The sequence below is a fragment of the Gracilinanus agilis genome, chromosome 2, assembly GCF_016433145.1.
Source record: "Gracilinanus agilis isolate LMUSP501 chromosome 2, AgileGrace, whole genome shotgun sequence".
Taxonomy (NCBI): Eukaryota; Metazoa; Chordata; class Mammalia; order Didelphimorphia; family Didelphidae; genus Gracilinanus; species Gracilinanus agilis.
Window position 1 is genome coordinate 421579515 of NC_058131.1, and position 20952 is coordinate 421600466.

Sequence of the window (20952 nt, forward strand, 5' to 3'; positions counted from 1 at the left end):
GGATCTGCCAACTAAAAAAAGTTCTTTTGATAACTTAGTAGAATTAGTTTTGTTGGTAATCCTAGGTATTTCTTGCATTTAAAAGTATTACTCTGAGAAAGGGTCCCAACAATCTTTGCCAGACTGAAAAGAGTTCATACCACAAAACAGGCTAAAAAGGGGCAGCTAGGGGGTTCTCATAGTCAGGTCTGGAAATAGGAGGTCATGAGTTCGCATCCGGCCTCAGACACTTCCTACCTGTGTGACTTGGACAAGTCATTGCCTAGCCCACACCACTCTTATTGCCTTAGAACCAACCCATAATAGATTCCAAAATGGAAATTAAGGGTTAAAAAAAAATAGGCCAGAAAACCCTGGGCTAAAGAATAACACCCAAAATAAAGATTTATGTGTAAAGCTTTCCTATTTAGGTGTCATTCGTTGGACTCCCAAACCATGTATAAATTAAGCACTCAAATTTTTAATGAACTGCCCAGCATATCCCAACGAAGGTTAGGAGAAAAGATCTCTAGGGTTCCTTCCAGTTCTACATGCTATGATCTAAATTAGGTCAAAAGTCTCAATAGCTTCAAGCACCATAAAGGGGGTGGGGGTGGGAGAAGAGTAAAAGTTTCCATTTTTATTAAAATTCTTAACTTTTCACAAAGTATGATTTCTTTTCCACCTGTACTAATTTCTTTTGGTTCCTGGGCCCATTCTAAATTGCATGGCTGAACAAGTTGCCCTTGTTTTTCTGGTCTGAGTCACCTGGAAAACAGAGAAGAGGGAAAAAAAAAACCACCAGGAAATCACTTAAAGATAGCAATAAAAATGCTGTATAATAGATGAAGATATCTGCAAATATTATAGTTACTGAAAATATGCATCCAGCCCTCCAATTTTATACCTTAATATGGTAAATACCACACTTGGATAGTTCAAGAACTATCAAATACAAAGAATTTCAAATATACCCACGAGAACTCATATGGACAAATCAGTCATATTTCAATGGTACTTGAATGTCAGAAACTTGACTAACAGTAAAATCTAGGAGTCATAAGAACATATAAAGCTTCCCTCAGTTGCAGTTCCCCTTCTTCACAAGGTATATGCCTACTTTTAGAATGCCATTTCCAATCCCAGATAATAAAAACCAGTTACAAAAGGCTTGTGTCTGAGATACAGCACCATTGTATCTTTTGTGGTCACTTATGCCACTGGGAACAGATAATTTTCCCAAATCCATCCCCACTTGAATCAACTTTCCTAAAAAGGATCTTTGTTTCTAAAGCATTTGATAACGGAGGAGTTACTACTGTTAATGAGGGTAAGTAATGTTTAACAAAAATTTTTCAAGTCATTAAAACAAAAAACACACACCTTAGATTAGCTTATTCCCTTTCTCCAATCCAAAGATAACCTAAGAGATTTTATTTCATTAGTAATTAAGTACATAAGAATATGTATAATTCAAAACAATATTAAACTATCTAGACACACTACTACATTTTTATTACAGTCAATAAGGGGATAGGAAACAAACACTGCACAAATACTCATGTGTAGCTATACATGTTAACAATCAATGGCAAGTATTTCCTAATGGATTTTTTTTTTTTTAAAGAAAAAAAAAAAAAAAAGACCTGGTCATTTGAATGCTTAAATGACTCCTAAGAAAATCCTGAACTTGCAGAATAAACTTAAGAAAATCACAAACCAGATAAAATGCAGAAAAGCAATATTACAAATAAAAAAACAGTATTTTACATTTTTTCAAAACATACAAAATGTATGTTGTATTGCCACTACTTCAAATATATTGTACCACATCACTTTAACAAAATTAAAGCATTTCATTTAAATTCTATATGGTAGGTATATTTATTTCTAATAACTACTTCATTATGGTCTGGTCCATTTAGACTTTGTTGGATAAAAGATCTAAAAATGCTAAAGAAAACAAACACCCTCTGGCCATTCTGGTTATGAATATAGATTATATACTACATACAAATGTTTTATGACTATTCAGTAACACAAGTACAGGCCATACTTTTTTTGTATATTGTCATTAGTTTACAATATTCCTTCATGCAAAAAATTATAAAAATATAGTATGATGAGCCAACTTGTAATTCCATGTCAACTCAAACCAGTTCCCAATAAGTAAAATAGAAAAACTAACCTTTGTGTTACTGGAGTTCATTATACCAGTAAGAACAATAGGAATGGGTCCTTGGCAATAAGGAATAGGTTAAAATAAAGAAACAAAAGGCATATTTGAACATTTTGACCAAACAGATACTTTTCCATTTTCCCCCAACCACCAAAATAGTCAATCTATTACATCACTTAAGGTTGATCTAACAGTTTTGATCAAAAATATAACCCTGTCATCAATTCAAACAACTGGCAAATTTAGCACCACATACAGGCAGTGCCTAATACTAAACAGTTTCAAATGAGATGTTTCTTTAATAAGTAATAAGGAAGAGTTTTGGGGAAAAAAATTGCATAAAAAAAGTCATACTCTACATGTCAGTGGCCACAGCAAAATAAAAAAAACTGAGGTGAAGTTAAAATGCATTGTCATGTCTTATTACTCAAAGGCTGAAAATGTCACATTCAATTATAGGCAGTATTATGGTTAAAGGACTATATTCCCTTTAAAATTTAAAGTAGCCATGAAAAAAGTCAGTGATGCAACAATATTCAAGCTTTTAGGTAAAAAATGAAAATATAAACAAAATGCAATACTATGATGAATTAGGGAAAGTTGAGGAAAGAAACTATTGCATATAGATGGTTCTGCTGCTGGCCTTTATTTTCTATCGAGAAAATAGAAAAAATAAATAAATGAAGCATGAAAGTAGACAGGTATATTATCAACAACCTTTTTGTAATCATCTTAAACAAAAGCCAAAAAAGCTTACCACTTGGATAGTGGTACTTTCAAACAAAAGCATCTGAAAGTAAATATTAACATATGGTCCAACCTATAAAGACTAATAGGCTTTGATATTTTCACAGGGATGTTATAGAAATGTCTGGCTGCTGCCAACCATATAGAATATAGGACCCTATAAAGGTGGTACTATTTTTAAGATGCTAAAAAGGCACTTAAGAGCTGTTCAGAAATTCTTTTGTTTGGCTAGCAGACAACAAAATCAAATTTAGAAAAATACTTATGGAATTTTACGAAAACTTTCATGTATTAGGATTGTTTGAATGTCTATTTCAAAGTAAAAATAGCTTCTACAGACGAATAAAATGACCCCTAGCAATCTAATGATTACCTAGCATCACTATTTCAATGCATTTTTTCCAGTTAGTTTGGTGCTTAAAATGCTGGCATTATTTTCCAATTGGCAATTAATTTCTTATAATGACAAACCAAGGGAAATTTACTTCAGTGGTTCTATTTTGCAATTATCTGTTACAAAATTAATATTGGGTTTATTTAACAAGTTTGTCTATTACATAGCCTTGACTGTCAGATAGAAGAAAACCATTACCTATTATATTTTTCTGCCTCTCAGCATAACTTGCCATTGATAACAAGTTACTCATTTCTAGTCTCCATAAGTTTTCCATCCCTCCCCAAGATCAAAAACTTAACCAAAAAAGTCTAATCCAAATCCACACAAATTACTACAGTTCAATTCAGATTTAACGTACAAACTTAAAAAAGTCAAAAATTTTAAAGTATGGAGTACTTTATCTCCTCTTCAATACAATCTAAAATTTCCCCTTTTATTTGCTATTAGTTTTCATAATTTCATAACAAAAAAGGGAAAAAATTTGTTGGCTACCTTGTCGTCCCCTATGCATAGCACAGGGGAAAAGATACTTTTCTAAAATTCTTACCAAAAAAAAAAGTTGCTTAAACAAAAAATAGTGAGATGGAAAAACAAATCAACATTTCTAAATTTAAAAAGTTGGTTTTCCTTTTTGCTTTTATTTAGCATATTAAAATTTATACTTGTGCCACTCTAGTGTTTGGATCTTAATCTTAACAGGCCAATAATTTATTTCTCATAATTTTTTCCAGTACTGTGTAAGAAGGCTATCTAGAATTCAGAATATCTGCATTTTTTTTTACTTTTGCACTATCCATTTAAAAAATAGATCAATTACTATAAACTCTACTTCTAACAGAACTCATTTTTTAAGAATAAAAATACACATCATACAGATAATACAACCCAAATGGAAATGCTAGTGGATTGCAAATATATTTGTTTTTGCACCATGAAAAATGGTAGAGATATAATTTGTTCAAGTCAGGGGTCATAAACAAATACTGGTATTGAAATATACATGTTTAAATCATATATGTCTTAGTAGACTGAAAGAGCTCTATATAAATATATAGGATTCTACATAAAGTGCAAAACAAGCAATATCAAATGTGTGACCTCTGGTATCTTAGTATTCCCATTCATCTGATTTCAAGTCGAGATAGCTGAGAATATTTTGTGCAAGTTTCACAGCTTGTTTTCTGGCAGCTTTGGACTTCTCTTCTCCTTGAGGATCCACAGCATCTAGGGCTAGCAGCTGCTTGGTGAGAAGTTCCTCCAGCCTTATATAGTTCTTATCAGTTCTATTTCCGTCAAATGAAAGAACTTCTCGTTGGATCTCGGACAGGCTTCCGAGAACATTCCAGACGGCTTTGTGGGATGGGTGTTCTTCAGCAACTCCTTGTTTTCTTTTCTCAAGAGCTTCCTTCAAGTCAATATAAGTGATAAGTGTTTGTACTTCTATTACAGCTCTTCTTCTTGCTTCTCGGATACATGGGTTCTTCCCAAGGTCCACTTCATCCAACTGTCCAATTAAACCTTGCAATTCTGTCTTTGATCCCAGGTATAAATCAGAAGGATTTTGAGCTTGAAGAAGTTCCTTCTTCACATCTCTCATTTTCTTGAGGATCTCTTCTATTTTTAAAATGGATTGATTCTGTCCCAGGTCAAATGCATAAGTAGAATCTGCTTCTTCTTCTAAATCCAAATATTTCAATAATTTGTTGATATCTTCCACTACTTCCTTCCTATAATTTCTTATTTCTGTACGTCCACAGACATCTAAAGCATCCAGATCAGCAATCAACCCTGAGAGCACACAGGACAAGTGCTTGCAAGTCTCACTGTTGTTTACTCCCATTAAAAGAGCAATAAGAGTCCCTCGGGCTTTGTTCACTTCACACATAACAGAGTTTATTTTGGAGACAGAAGGATGTACATCTTCAGAAAGTGGCAAGGAAGGTTGTTTCTTCATGAAATCTTCAATTATCTCTTGAACTGCACATATTTTGGTCAATGTGTGATACCTTGCTTTCCGCAATGAGATTTTTCCTCCTGTTTTTACATGTGTCAGTCTCAGTATGACATCCTGGATGGCTTCTTCAAATTCATCAGTTAACCTGTTATCTCCACTACAGAGTGGAGCAATTTCTTCCTTGACAAGTGCTTGAGCTTCCTTAAAAATATTATCTATCTCTATCCGGTGTGGGTGGTTTGCATTCTGCTCCAGTTCTTTGAGAAGGCGCTCTGTTTCTTGAGCAGCTCTTTTCCTGGCTTGTTGAATATCCCCCTTTCCTTCAGTATCTACAGAGTCGATTTCAAAAAGTTGTTTAGTCAGAATTCTTTCCAGCTTCTTATAGTTCTTGTCATCTGAGAGACCACTGAAGCCAACCACTTGCTGTTCAATACTTTTGACTTCTTTTTGTATTTCCTGAAGTCTACTGATAGAAGGATGTTGATTTCCCATATCCATACTCTTATTTGGTTCAGTTCTACAAGAGCTAAAAAAAAAATGAGAAGAGTAATTAGTTATTATGGAGTAATAGTTATTACATATTAATTCATTAATTTAGTTATCACATATTAATTCACTTTAAAATAATTTTATTTCTTCCACATTATTCTTTACCTGATAGCATGATTAGCCTTTTATCTCAAACATGTCCTAAGTTTTTGGCTACATTTCACAACAATGCATTTCATGACTTTGATGTGGATACTCCTTCACCAACATACAGCAATCCCTTAGTGACTAAAATATAGACGGTCTTCAAGGATAGCTGACCTTGGAATCAAACTGAATTAGCAAGGATATTCCTCATTTGACAGGTATAGCGTCTGTCTCCAGGCATATATTTGAAGCCATTCCTCGCTTTACAGATCCTGCCAGTTGCCTCTGAAAATTTTCATGCCATGACGTAGACCTATCAAACTACCCAAATAATTAAAATTAGATGAATAGACTACACTATATACAATGAGCCTAAGACTAGAAACCAAGAAGACTTGGGATTGTGTCACTTGTTTTATCTGTGGCCCTGGGCCTATGTATCTCAAATATCCTCAACTGTAATAAAGAACCAAGACAACTATTCAAAAAGTAGGCCATAAATAGCTTGCAAGTAACATGATTTTTCTTTTAATTTCTATTCTTTTAAAGTTTTTAAGTCATTGATTTGGTCTTTTGTTTTATATAATGTTAAAAAGTATAATGGTTGAAAATAGAGAATAAAAAGTCTTCTCTCTTCCTCTGACCCGTATCCTAATTTTTACTAAAAAAATAAATTTAACAATAAGAATTAGGCTATTGATGCAAGGATACTGTCTCATCCTTTCTTTCCCACAAACAAAAACCAATAACAGATTTCTGTTAAGTGCTAGTTCCCCTAGGATCACTGCCTGATCTAGGGATTTTCTAATTTCTTCCTGCCTTCACTTCAAAAATCTCTACAACCACCTCTTGAGAGATCTAGCAAGTATTTTACAAGTAGTATGGGGGCCACTAGTGAAACGTGAGGACATATCTTAAGTCAGAAGAAGTGAACGGGATGCTAGGTTCTGCTACTTATTACCTACTTCTGATCTGAGTTTGAGTAAATTAATTCACTTCCTTCTCTGAGTTTCATTCAATTTCCTCATCTAGAAAATGCAAGGAATTAGAAGGTAGATTAGGTGATCTGTCTCTAAGGTCCTTTTTAGCTCTAAATCCTGTAACACTTGGCTGTTTCACTCCTCCCTCCAAATCAGGTCCAATAGAATGCTGCAACTCAATTTAACAGAACTAATTTATCATCCCTCCATTACAAGAGTCTGGAATGGTTTAAAAACAGATTGTTGGTGGCACACCTCTTTTGCCAAATGATAAAAGACATGAATGCTAGTCTCAAAGACTTTCTTTTGGTTTTACAGATAGCAAGGGCCACAAAACTAAAAACTTTAGGAACACAGGAGCGAGGACTTGGACCAAGTGCCACCTCCCACATTAAGTTCCAGTAGTATCACCAAGTCCATGGTCTCTTCAACTTACTCGGAAGGGAAGAAATGATGTAAAGTTGCTGAGCAGCGTTGGAACTGGCCAGGTCCCTGTGTTTGCTTTCTGAAGTTGGTATAAGATGGATGAACCCGTTTATGGGTTAGGTGGCAAAGCCCAAAGGTACATCCTGTGTCACCCTGCCCCACATAGTTCTGAAAGGAGCACAGGGCTCAGGGGACTGGCCATAGTGGTCATCTTCTATGGCCTGGCTTCTATACCCCTGGGCAGGGAGGCCTGAGTTCCTAGGGAGGGTGGGAATCTCAGGCCTTGACTTGGCCCTGACCTCACAATAGAGTCAACCATGGGGGAGGGGAGACCACAGGTTCTCCTGAGTATCTAAAATGGGCTCCTAAAGGGTGAGGGGAAAAAAAAAAATCAATGTCTCCTTCTGTCCTACAACCCAGAGGCCCAGACGTGGTGGTGGTGGTTTGGGTCAGAGGGAGGGACAACTTGGGGAAGAAATGGCTTGGTGGGGAGTGAAGGGGTTAGTTAAGAGTAGCAGCCTCGATTGTGAGAAGGCACCTTGCAAAAGCTAAGAGGCCCAGGGAACTGAAAGTGGGAGGAGAGGAAGGAACTCCTGGGAGAAAGTCTGGCCCGTGTGCATGGAGGAGTGAAAGGTCAGGGTCCAGCTTCTGAGTTCATAGGAAGGAAGGGGGATCCCGGTCTCGGAGGGGTGTGAAGGAACGCGAGCATCCTGGAAAAAGAATAGGGGGGAGTGAATGAAAAAGTGAGGACTTGGCTTTAAGAGAATGAAGTAAAAAGGAGGGGACTGGCCTTTGGGAGTTTGGGGGGGGGCGTGAAAAGAGACAATGACCTATGAGTGAAAAAGGGGTTGGAAAAAAGGTGACCAGAACTCTGAGAGGATGGGGCAGAGTAGGAAAAGGGGGGCCCAGCCTTGGAGGAGATGTGGTGGAGGAAGCCAAGGTCGGGGGTTGGGGGGAGGGTCAGGTGAGACGAACACACATCCCGCCCCGGGGGGGCAGCAAGGAGCTGGGGGAGAGAGCGGGAGGGGGGCGCAGGGGCGGCCCCTGGGAAGAGGGGCGCCAAGGGCCAACCCAATTCTCATCAGTCGCCACACGGAAGTCCCTCCCTCTCTCCCCAGCCCTTGTCACCCCAAGTCGGACACTAGTAAGAAGTGCTCCGTCTCGCTCGCTTGCTCGCCTGCCGGCAGTCCCTCACCTGTCCGACGGTCGCCATTTCTCGCGGCCCCGACTACCTCCTCAGACAGCCTCAAACTCAGCCTCAGCCCCGCCTAGCTTTCTTCCTCCACTTCCTTCTCCTCCAGCTCCTCCTCCTGCTCCTCCTCCTCCCGCCCCGACACGGGCCGAGCGCCTCCCTGCCCCGGACAAGCCCCCACGCACCTCTGGCCCGGAGAGAAGTCGCTCCATCCTGCGTCCTCGTGAAGCCGGGTATTAGTGCGTTTCGATGGTACCAACGCCCCCGGCGAGGGCGACTCGGACGTCCAGATGGGGCAATGCCTCGCCGCTTCTATCGCTCGCTGGTTACCGCGGGGCGCGGACATGGTCGGCCCCCGGCTGCCTTGTTCCTGCTCTTTCTCCGACTCCTCCTCCGCCGCCGCCATTTTACGAGGCTGCCGTAAAGCGGCACTGTGGAGGCGGGACCGAGGGGGACTCGAATGGCGGCTGTCGTGGCGGCCGCGGCGGCTTCTCGGGGGGGCGGGAGACTGGGGCTCCTCTGCCCGCCCCGACGCGACTTTGTTCTCCACTGCCGCCGGCCTGGTCTGAAGAGAGGAGCGGAGCCCGGGGACTCGACACAGTGCCGGGTAACCAGGGCGTCAGCGGGGCGGGCCCAGGAGACCCCGAGGTGGGAAGGAGGCCGGGAAGTGGCTTAGCCCGTGACCCACTGAGGCGACGCCGGTGTCACTGAGCCCGTCCTGCGGGAGCCCGTCAACGAACCTCAACGTGTGTGCGTGTCACTGAACCCCGACGTGTGTCACTGCGCCTCGGCCCGGGGGGGAGGGGAGGGGCAGCGAGAGTGTCACTGAACCCCGACGTGTGTCTCTGGCAGAGGCAGAGTGTCACTGAACCTCAATGTATGTCTATTACTATGTATTGGCTGGCAAGTGGTGATCCTGACACATCACGGAGCCCCAGCCGTGTGCCCATTATTGTGCTCTGCTGGGCGAGTGGTGAGTGTCACCAAATCTCAAGTGTCTGTTGCTCTGTCCCAGCTGGGCAGGGAGAGAGGCAGAGAGAGAGTCACTGAGCCCCGATGTATGTCAGTGCTACTGAACCTCCGCGGGTGTTTTACATAATCAAGGTGGGTGTGTCTCTAAGCCACTTCCTATTACTCTGAATCAGTGCACCTAAATCACTGCTTGTGTCTTGAATCCTGACCAAGTTGGTGAAGCACAGCTGTTTGTCACTTATGCTTCAAGACCCGAAGGGCTGAATCCTCTTTGCAGTCAACTGGAATTTTTGCAGAGCCTCTCCAGAACAGTGAATAAACTATCATATGTGACTGTATTTGCACTGTCTCTGCGGGATGGTTTGTTTGATTGAGACACCAGGTGTGTACTTATGTGTAGTTACTGTTAATTGGTAGAGTGGTCCTTTGCTAGAACTCTATCCTTTATGTTCCGACCTTCTCTGGAGCATTGGGGTAGAGCTAAATCTTTCTTGAGAAGTTTGTGGGGAGAAAGAGGCTTGGATGTGATCTTTTATCACATCTCCCCTTCCTCTGGAAATATGCAGCCATGTTCTATTACAATTAGTTATTTTTAGTCTAGGGACTATATAATGGTCCTTAGGGCTGAGTGGTCCCTTCCTCTTCTCTGCTGTTTTATGGAATTTATATCAGATGAAAAGTTAACAGTAAATAAGACTCCCTAGTTAGGAAAATTTTTAACATTTAGGAAGAAGTTTGAATTTCTGTACCAATTTATTGTTATCTAACCCAAGCAAACAATTTCTATGTTTGGGGGAAAATTAGTTTACGTGAAATGTTTCTGTAAAAGAATTGATCAGAATGTATTACCGTATCTTTCTTGGTGTTTGGAAACCTCCTTCAGTCCTTGAAGGAGATATAACTGGTAGCTTCAACCATAGTCTTCTCTGAGATGCTTTTAGGGACTCAGTGGCCTCCCTTTAATTTTTTCATTTCTTTGCCACAGCACGGTAATAGCTTGATTTTTTTTTTTTTTTTGCTGCCATGTGAAAATATAAGCTCGCTAATTCTCTGCTGAAGATATGTTAAAGTATAGAAATGCAATATAATAAGGCCATGTGAAAACATAAGCTTGCTAATTCTCTGCTGAAGATATGTTAAAGTATAGAAATGCAATATAGAAAGGCAGTGTGGCTTAGTGAACAGAGTATTGGCCTTAAGGCTAGGAAGATTTTGTCAGGAAGATTGGCTATGACCACTGTTCAAGTCACTTAATGTGACTTTGGCCATAAACTGAACAATAAGTCGCAGCATTGATAGAGGAAGAATATTCTATTCATATACCACAGTTCATTCAGTCATTTCTTCGGTGAATTAATACCTACTTTGTTTCCATTTTTTTTTACTCCCATAAAAAGTGCTGCTATAAATATTTTGCTATATATGGGAACTTTGTCATTTGTAGTGAGATATTTGAATTGAAGAGTATGAATAATTTAGTAACTTCTCAAATAATTTTAAATTGATTTCCAAAACAGTTCGACCAGTTCTACATTTGGTTAGCTTCTCATAGCCCCTCCAACATGGGCTATATCTTGAAGAGAGAGACTTTTTTTTGTTCTTGAATCTGCAGTGTTTAGCACAAATCCTGGCACATAATGGATATATAATAAATACTTGTTGATTTTATCATTTCTACAAATTTTATGGTTGTGAGGTGAAACCACAAAGTTGGTTTAATGTGTATTTCTCTTATTAGTGATTTGGAACTTTTTTCTTATAGTTATTAGTAGTTGACATTTCTTTAAAATTTTGTTCTTATCTTTTGCCCAGTGATCATTTTTCCATTGCATAATATGCTGCCTGAAAACCTGAGAATCAAAATAGTTTATGGAGCAGAGGTGTAGGGGAATAATAGCAGCTTTAGCAGCCATCTCGCTTATTACATCCAGATGTTACAGCTGATTGACCTTTGAAAAGCTGTTCATTTTGCCTTATTAGTTATGGTGCTAGATCTCTGTTGATTTCACTAGTCTTCATTCTGTGTGAAGTGGAAATTTAAAGGGACCTTGAAATATCCAGGCTCATCCTCTTTAGCCAATGTTCAAAAAGATCAGGGAAAACCATCTTTACAACAGAATATATTCATTGAGAGAGAAATGTGGAGCAATGTCAGAAAGAGAGATGTGTGGTCATGGATCAGAGACAGACTAACCCCTAACTTACAGAAAAGCTCCTGACTTATAGGAAAATATAATAGACTTTTACACATTTAAGCCTTCCTTCAAATTAACATTTTAAAGAAATGATTAAGGGTTGGAAGGCTTTTAATCCCGAAATAAAGGACGGGAATATTAAGTTGAATAGCTTTTACTGTGGATACAAAATGAGGAGTTCAGGGTCGGATTACCTGGGAGAGGCTGACAAGAGGATCATTCCAGCCTTTGGGCTTGACCTTCTGGGAGAAGCTTTTGATTCAGTGAGATAAGAAACTAAGATAATACTTAAGATTTGATCATTGAGTACTTCAGCGTCTAAGATGATCAGTCTGGGACACCTTAAGACAAGTTTCCAAACAAACTCCAAAAGATCCAAAACACTTAAAGCTATAAGGCTTTTGTCTTACAGTAGTGATGGGCAACCTTTTGAGCTTGGTATGCCAAAATTCGCCAAAAAACTGAACATAACTCAGGTGGTATGTCACTTTGAGGAAAAAAAACCATAATTTTGTGATATTTATAGTTTAAATAACAAAAATGTATAATTGCAATATATAACTATTTAATAAACCAAAATAGGTAATTTAATATAGGTAGAATTGTCATCTATAGTGCACAGAGTGTCTACATTACACTGTAGCAAATGTTTCATTCTTGGCATTCGGCCCCATGTCATCAAAAATGGCCATGCGTGCTGACACACATGTCATAGGATTGCCATCACCATCCTACAGGGAGAAGAATGGAGTGGGGTAATTTTGCCTTGAAGGGAGGTGGGGGGAATCTTGTATTGAAGAGAGATGGATAGGGTGGAATCAGCTTTTACTAACTTCTTGTAGATATTAACTTGAGAATAACACTAATTTCTCCACACAATTCCAACATGGGCCCTCTTCTGAGAAAGAACTCATATCCTTAGGGAGTGTCAACCTGAAAAAACATAAAACCACTAAAGTAGCCAACAAAACCAAATCTTTAATCAGAAAGGAGACAGGTCCTTAATAATCGGTGGCCATACAGAGTTGAATCCTGGGGGCTCTAGGGACAGTGTCTCTGAGAGAATCACTGAGCTAGATGATTCTTCAAAGAACAATATAACATCCAGGGATCTTATATACCTTTTGGGGAACTAAAGACAGAACAGTATAATTGATTATCTTTACACTGACTATCAGAAAATGAGAAGTCCAAGACAGGATTATCTATGAGAGGCTGATGACAAGGGCTGGGCTTCTGGTGAGAGGTCTTTGATTCAGTGGGAGAAACTTCTAAGACAAAAAGGGTGCTTAATATTTGATTATATCTACTAGTCCCACCTAAACTTGGATCATTAAGTACTTTAAGGTCTATTTTTCAGTCTAAAACAAAGTCAGTCTGGGACTCCCCTTAAGGTAAGTTCCTAAGGGATGGGGGCAAATTTGGGGTTTCCAGATTTCAAATTGACTGGAGCATCAGTCTGGAAAGAGTGAAACTCACCTGTTTCTTGAAGAAGCTATGCTTGTTAGATAGAGGGGGAAAGTTTCACTATTGGAAATAGGTTTATAAATTTCCTGCTACCCCTCCTGCTCCCACAACTCCCATTTTATTATCTTGATACAGTTAGATAGGACCTTCTATAACAATACCAGTCAAATCTTTAGCATTGTAATGCTAACTAAAGGATTCTATTTATATTTCCTCCCAGCTGTGCAACCACAAGTTAAAGTATATTATAGCTAACTTCAATTAACATGAACGGAATTTCTGTGTCTTAAGAATAATACGGGCCATGATGTATTCTTTTTATTTGTAAAAGTTTCAAGAATGTTATATTGCAGACATTTGCAGTTTTGTAGTGGAGATAGACTGATAACAGTGACATTTTTTTGTACCACAGATCTGAAGATCCAGTTTTTTCTAGTTTACTTTTATGCTATGGCAGAAAAGCAAAAAGAAATCTATCCTTAATGACTTTACTGTCTCACCACCCACTCTAACACTTTTCAGTCTGGCTTCTAACTTCATCCTTCTACTGAAACTGTTCTTCTAGGAGTAGCTAGGTGGCAGAGTGGATAGAACCCCAGAGGTCCTGGATTCAAATATGACTTCAGACACTTAGCTGTGTGACTGTGGGCAAGTCACTAAACCCTGATTGGCCTAGCTCTTGCCATTCTTCTGTCATAGAATTGATACTAAGACAGAAGATAAAAGTTTTAAAATAGGGAGGAAAAAAGAAACTTCTTTTAAAGGTTATCAGTGATTTCTGAATTGCTAAGTCTAATGGGCATTTCAAAGTCCTCATCCTTCTTTCTTTGACATTCTCTTTTCTGTTTGTTACCATTACTATCCTTTCCTAGTCTTCTACCTACCTATTTGCTTCTCTTCCGGTCTGTCTTGTGGCCTTATCATCTATTTCCTTTCTGTCTGCAACCTTCTGCCCTCTGGGGCCAAGTAGAACAAGTCTAATCCTTCTTTCACTAGAAAACTAGCCCTTCAGATAGTTTCTCACTTATGTTTCATCCCCACCCCCGGTTCCTTTAACTTTTTATTTCCTACTTTTAATTGCTTCCTCTTTTAGAACACTATGACACCAGCTTTTCTCTTCTTCCTATCATACATTTTCTTGACAATATCTTTTACAACTGCCTTTCTCTGTGTTCCTATTCCTTCTTACCTTGTACCATGATACATCAGTGTGTGAAACTAATTTTTAATTCTTTGGAGACTGGTAGAGTGAAAGGATCATCAATATTGAAATACTCAGGTATGGTTGAAGTGAAGAAGAAACCAATGCAAAGCTTAACTCCATGAGAAAGCAAGGAAAATAACCTGGAAACTGGCAGGATTGTTTTTTGTTTTCAAACCTGTCTTAGAATCAGTATCATTGTTGGTTCCACAGCAGAAGAGCTGTAAGTGGTAGGCCAGTGATGGCAAATCTATGGCATAGGTGCCAAAGATGGCATGCAGAGCCATCTCTGTGCACGTGGTCACTCTCCCCACCCAGAGTTCATTACTGGAAAGACAGAGAAACTTGGGCAGAGCTGCTTCTTTCCCCCTCTCCACCTTGCCTGCTGACATTTTTTCACATTACCCACTCCTCTGCCCAGCAGCCCCATGATAGCACTTGCTTCCTCCCTCCCCTGTGTGGGGCTAGGGGAAAGGCACTCAGTCTCTAGGAGGGTGGGCACAGCCTTCAGTCTTGGGGGTTGGGCCCAGCACTCTGTCTCTAAAAGGTTCACTATCAACTGTGCTAGGCTACTGGGATTGCCCCACCAATTTGCCTAGGGTTACAAAGCTTGGAAGTGTCTGAGGCCAGATTAGAACATAGGACCTCCTTGTCCTACACCTGGCTTTTTATACACTGAACCCCCTAACCATAGGATTGTTTTGATGAGGAATTGCCCTGAGTAATAAAGGTAAATAGAGAAGAGTGGTTCCTAAACAAAAGTGGAAAAAAAGGTATTTTTTAAAATATTTTATTTTTTCCCCAATTATATATAAAAACATCTTGGAACATTCATTTTTTTTAAAGTTTTGATTTCCAAATATGCCCTTCTCTCTCTTCCCTCCCTGAGATAGTAAACAATCTGATAAAGATTTTACATGTGCAGTCATGTCAAGCTTTTTTTTTCATATTAATCATTTTGCAGAAGAAATCTCAAAATAAAAGGAAGTAGGAAAAAATGAAATATGTGTTTTAGGCTACATTCAGATTATCAGTTCTTTCTTGGAGGACAGATGGCATTTTTCATTATGAGTCTCTAGGATTGTCATGGATGACTGCATTGCTGAAAATAACTAGGTCATTCACAGTTGCTCTTCAAAAAACATTACTGTTATTTTGTACAATATACTTCTGGTTCTGCTCACTTCACTTTGTAACACTTCATGTATGTCTCTCCAAATTTTCCCAAAAATCTGCTTGTCATTTCTTTTAATACAATAGATAGATTCAGAATTTGTTAAATATCTAGAGTTATTGAATAGTTCTGGAGACTCCCCCCTCCCCCCCCCCCCCCCAGTGATTTGAATCATGGCATAAAAAGCATGCTTATCAGATTTGTACCTAGCACAAATCTGGGAAGGTGGATAACATGCTAGATGGTAGAGTCTACATCAAAAAAGATCATAAGGAACATTGAGAAAAATCAAGAAAGATGAAACAGGGGTAGCTAGGTGGCTCAGTAGATAGCCAGGTCTGAAGACGGGACCTTTGGCTAGTCAGTTGACCCAATTAACCCTCATTGCCTAGCCCAGTGATGATGAACCTATGGTATGTGTCCCAAAGATGATACTCAGAGCACCCTCTGTAGGCATGCAGCCACCCTTCCCCATCCCCCTCCAACCTCAAGATTTCATTACTAGAAGGGTAGAGGGATTCAGACAGAACTGCTCCCCATCCCCACTCCACTGTACCTGATGGCATTTTTTCACATCCCCACTCCTCTGCCCATCTGCCCAATGGAAGTATACGGAGTAAGGTAGGGCAGCTCACAGGTGGTAGAGCTGGAGGAGAGCAAAGTGCTCAGATCACTCCCCCACCCCTCCACCCCCAACTCTCTGAGGACATTCCTCACTTCACCCACCCCTCCACCCAGCTTCCTCCCTTCCCTGTGTGGGATAAGAGGGGTGGGGTGCACCTGACATTCAATGAGGGAAGGAGCAAGGGGCATGCCACACAGTCTTGGGGGGGCGGAGGTGGACACAGTACTCTAAAAGGTTCACCATCACTGGCCTAGCCCTTACTGCCCTCCTGTCTTAGAACTAATAAGACAAAAGGTAAGAGTTTTAGAAAGGATAGATGAAGTATAAAGAGGCTCAAAAATCAACTGTCTATCTGGAAAGGCCAGAAGGAGGAGGGGTCAATGTAAAAATGCTGTTCACCTTGAAAAAAATCTTGGTCTTTTCATAAATTGCAAGTTTAATATTTTAGTTGGCATTGAAATATGATAGCCAAAAAAACTAATGCTATCTAAGGGTATATTAAGAAATGAATTGTGTCCAGAGTGGCAGGAAGTAGTCTCTATTCTGATTAGAACATATCTATAGTTTTGTGTTTAGATCTAGGTGCCATCTTTTAGCAAAGACTTTGACTAGTTGGAGTGCATCTTGAAAAGTTGAACAGGGGGGCAGCTGAGTGACTCAGTGGATTAGAATCAGGCCCAGAGACAGGAGGTCTTGGGTTCAAATCTAGCCTCAAACACTTCCTAGCTGTGTGACCTCAGACAAGTCACTTAATCTTTGTCTCACTTTCCTTAACCCTAAAATGGGCATAATAAATCTACCTTCCAGAGCTAATCCCTATTATCCCTATTATCAACTGAGATAATAATTGAAAGTGCTTAGCATAGTTCCTAGCACATAGCAGGCAAAATATATATACATATATATACACATATATATATACTATGATGATAACAACAATAATTGATTATTCATCCCAATGAGTTCTTCTGTCATGTTATTATATTCTCTGTAATTCTTGTCTGTGCTTTCAGATAAAGTTTAGTTTCATAATTTTATTTATGTAAGTGGTCCCTCCCTACACTACTTCCTCTCTTTCTGTTCCATTCTTATCAATGCTTTTACATAAATATGCATGGAGGATTTACTAAGAATTCTGATGACTTTCCTTTTGTTCTTTTACTATTTGGTTAAGTAGCTGTGTAACATACTGGCTCTTTATCTTATTATGAGATGCCTTTTATTCTTGATTGGTTTGTTTCTTTTATAATTTTATTATATTCTCAGTAATTTCTTTTATGCCACTTTTTGCATACAGGTAATCATTGGTAATATGCTGCATCCTGCTTATGCCCATTAAAGCAAACTAATAAAGGAATTTGTTAAATCCAATTTGTTTATTGAACTTAAATCATTGTTGATATACTGCAGCTATCTATTAATATTCTTTTTTACTTCTTAAAGGAATCAAGATTCAGCCCACCAAATAAATCTTGCAATGATTGGATTGGACCCCCAGATAGATATTCAAACCTTCGGCCAATCAAATTTTACATCCCTGAAAATGAATCTCCATTGGAACAGCAACTTAGGAAATTAAGACAAGAAACACAAGAATGGAATCAACAATACTGGGCAAACCAGAATCAGACATTTAGTAAGGTAAGCCTAGGCGTTAACAAAATACAAGTTAGATTGTTGGCCACTTGGTGGTGCTAAATGTATCTTTGTTTCTCTGGTTACATAGTAGATTACATTTTTGAAAATCTTTTTTCATTATAGTTTGAAAAATGGCATTATTACTGTATTGTGGTTTTGAAATTATATGCATACATTATATATAAGGGATATGAGTATGTGTGTGTCTTTATGTAATTTGGCCCCATTCTTCTAAGATTTCAGATTTCTTACCATCTTAATATTTTGTACTCAATTGAAAAGAAATGTAAATTTTCAGAAATCAGTATAAATATTTAAGTTCATATACATATATATGTGCATCCATCTGAGTAAGCTGTCAAAAAGTATATATATGTATACACACACACACACACATACACACACACACACATATATGTTATCCTGTTCTAGTGAGTTTATCAGCCAGCTCTGTATAGCCAGAAGTTCATTTTAGAGCGTCCTCTGCTCTCTATCCATATTTCATGCATATGAAACTGAACAGAATTTTGGTAGTGTAAAAATATGCAAAGGGATAGGCAAGAAATCCATGTCTCAAAATTCTAAAATTTGTGCATGTTTTATTCTCTTTGGGGATGTGGAGAATGAAAAAAAGAAGGAAGCTATGATGAATTAGGGTAGAAGAATCAAGATAAGATAGTATCAATGATAACCAGTAATTAGAAAGCCAAATGGGTAATTATTAGTATTTATAATTATCTTCATTATATTTCCAGAATAATAATTTAATTATATGTGAAATACAATATGATAATAATAAATTAATATTTATGCAAGGAAAAGTTATGAAAAGTGTTTAAATAAATGGAAGGCAATGAAAGACACTGCCAAATATAGACATATTCTGCACAAGTCCTTAAGTGTAGTAAAAGAGCAAGATTTCAATCAGAGGGAAATGAGGAGGAAGGGCTCTCCAGGCATAAAGGATGGTGAGGTAGGAAGGTAGGAAAGTGATAGGTAGGAGAAAGTAGGAAAATATTGGGGAATTACTAGTTGTCTATTCTGGGTATAACTTTAGGCCCACTTAGAGTATGGCATAGTGGCATAGGCACACCTGGCCCAGGCTCAGGGCACATCTTTAAATATAACAGTAGGAAGAAAAATTGGAGCCAGTGATAAAATTACTGTCTTTGAGCCAGTGATTATCTTTGAGTACCCAAAAAATCATACAATTTCAAAAAATAATAATCATTATCTTTTAGGAAAAAGAAGAATTTATTCACTCAAGATTGAAAGCTAGAGGTCTGGGATTGAGAGATGAAACAGGTTAGTTCAACTCTCTTTTTTTTCCTGTTATATTGAGATCATTTTAATAATGCTGGCATACAGTGTTTAAAAATTTGAAAAACCCTTGTCAGCACATATCCTTACAACAATTCTTTAAAGCAAGTATTATAGTTATTATTCTAATTTTATTTAAGGCCACAAGAAGTCAAGTTCCTCTGCTAGTAAATATTTGAGGCAGTATTTCATCCCAGGTCTTCCTGACTCTAAGTTCAGTGATCTGTCCATTAGACCATCTTTTAGATAAATAGTACTGTCAGTCGACTATTTGTGACTTCCAGTTTTAGGATGGTATGTTTAGGATTATGCTCAGGGAAACTTAAAATTTCCATGGTTTAAGGGCAGCTGAGTGGCTCAGTGGATAGAGCACCAGGCCTGAATTCAGGAAGAATCATTTACCTGAATTCATATCTGGCCTCAGAAAGGGCAGCTGAATGGCTCAATGGATAGAGCACCAGGCCTGGAGAATGGGAGGTCCTCGGTTCAAATGTGACCTCAGCTACTTCTTAGCCAAGTGACCCTGGACAACTCACTTAACCCTAACTTGCCTAGCCCTTTCTGCTCTTCTGCCTTAGAACCAATACTTAGTAAGATAGATAGGAAAGAGTTTAAACTTTTTTTTTTCTGATGACTTTCCCTTAAATAATTCAGAATGTAATCCATCCAAACTCTCAGGATTCAACTTTTGTCCATATCTTCCTACAAATCAAATGTTTTGGAATATCAGAGCAACATTCAGGCTATCCATCTGTTATTATTCCTTTTTCTCAATCTTACTCATATACTGCTAAATAAAATAAGAGGAAAATCACCAAATTGTGCTAATTAGGTCTACCACAAATTTATATTCTGGCATAATCTCAACTAGGCTGACACTGTAGTCAACAGTCCTTTTGTACCTCCCTCATCAGTTTACTATCCCACTCATGGCAATAGCTTTTCTAAAAATTTTTATCTTTCTTTAAGCTTCCCATGGCTTTTCTTCCCCCACTCTCTCACCTAAAAATCTTGCATCACATTTTGCTGAAAAAATTGAGGCCATTCACTATGAGCTGCTGCATCTCCTCTTCTCATATCACTCAGATGTCTTTTGTCACCATCTCCTCCTTTACCCCTATCCCCAAGGAAGCAGTAGTCTATCTCATTGCCATGGCTAGCAGACCCTGTATCTGAGTGGTTATTGTTTTATTCTTCATCTTCTCTAGCAGACTGCCTCCCTTTATTATCTCCAGTTTCTCACTTTGCCTCATCTATCATTCCCACTTTCTCACTCATTGTCTTGTCTACTGACTGTTTCCCTCACTACTTCTTATAAATGTGAACCTCTCTTCTCCATTTTCAAAAAAACAATCTGTCCAGACCTGCTAGTTATTGTCCTAGATTTCACCTCACATTTATGGCTAAGTTCTTTGGAAAGATTATCTGTAATTGATGTCTCTACTTCCTTCTTTACTGTCTCCAGTCTGAGCTTCTGAACTCATCCTTCAACTGAAATTTTTGTCTCCAAAGTTACCAATAATCTCTTAATTGCCATCTCAAGTCTTCTTTCTTGACCTGTTTACAGCCTTTGACATTGTCAGTCATCCTTTTGCCCTTGATATCCTCTTCTTTTTGGTTTTTTGTGACACTACTTTTTCCTGGTTCTCCTCCTGCCTAGCTGACCACTTTTCAGTTTGCTGGATTTCCTACAGGTCCCACCCGTTAACCTTAGGTGTCCTTCTAGAGTCTATTCTTGTCCCTCTTCTCTTCTCCTTTGATATTGGTAATCTCTTCCCATAGATTCAATTATCACACTATGTAAATGATTTTTAGATATATTTACTTAGCCCTGACTTCTCAACTGACCTTCAGTTTAGCATCTCCTACT

General features: G+C 38.8%; 2 protein-coding genes and 1 long non-coding RNA gene across 3 annotated transcripts in view; 1 reads left to right on the forward strand and 2 right to left on the reverse strand.

The window, feature by feature from the left end:
* Positions 1–609: 609 nt before the first annotated feature.
* LOC123235687 lies at positions 610–3682 on the reverse strand. The gene is made up of 3 exons (XR_006505396.1): positions 2168–3682; positions 1363–1402; positions 610–747 (listed from the first exon to the last, which is right to left on the reverse strand). It is a non-coding gene; the product is annotated as an uncharacterized LOC123235687 (long non-coding RNA).
* Positions 3683–4190: 508 nt separating this feature from the next.
* Positions 4191–5769, reverse strand: BAG5 (BAG cochaperone 5). The gene has a single exon (XM_044661885.1). It carries the CDS (start codon positions 5752–5754, stop codon positions 4411–4413), a length of 1344 nt encoding a protein of 447 aa, XP_044517820.1. The 5' UTR covers positions 5755–5769; the 3' UTR covers positions 4191–4410.
* A 2970-nt stretch (positions 5770–8739) lies between these two features.
* LOC123233882 (cytochrome c oxidase assembly factor 8) overlaps positions 8740–20952 on the forward strand; it is a 32559-nt gene continuing 20346 nt past the window's right edge. Inside the window, exons 1-4 of the mRNA XM_044659910.1 lie at positions 8740–8837; positions 8917–9097; positions 17568–17765; positions 19004–19067. Of these exons, the coding sequence (XP_044515845.1) occupies positions 8740–8837; positions 8917–9097; positions 17568–17765; positions 19004–19067 (541 nt within the window). The remainder of the gene's footprint in view (positions 8838–8916; positions 9098–17567; positions 17766–19003; positions 19068–20952) is intronic.

Bases quoted from the DNA above. Each gene is read 5' to 3' on its own strand.
- BAG5 (XM_044661885.1), bottom strand. From the start codon at position 5,754: ATGGATATGGGAAATCAACATCCTTCTATCAGTAGACTTCAGGAAATA.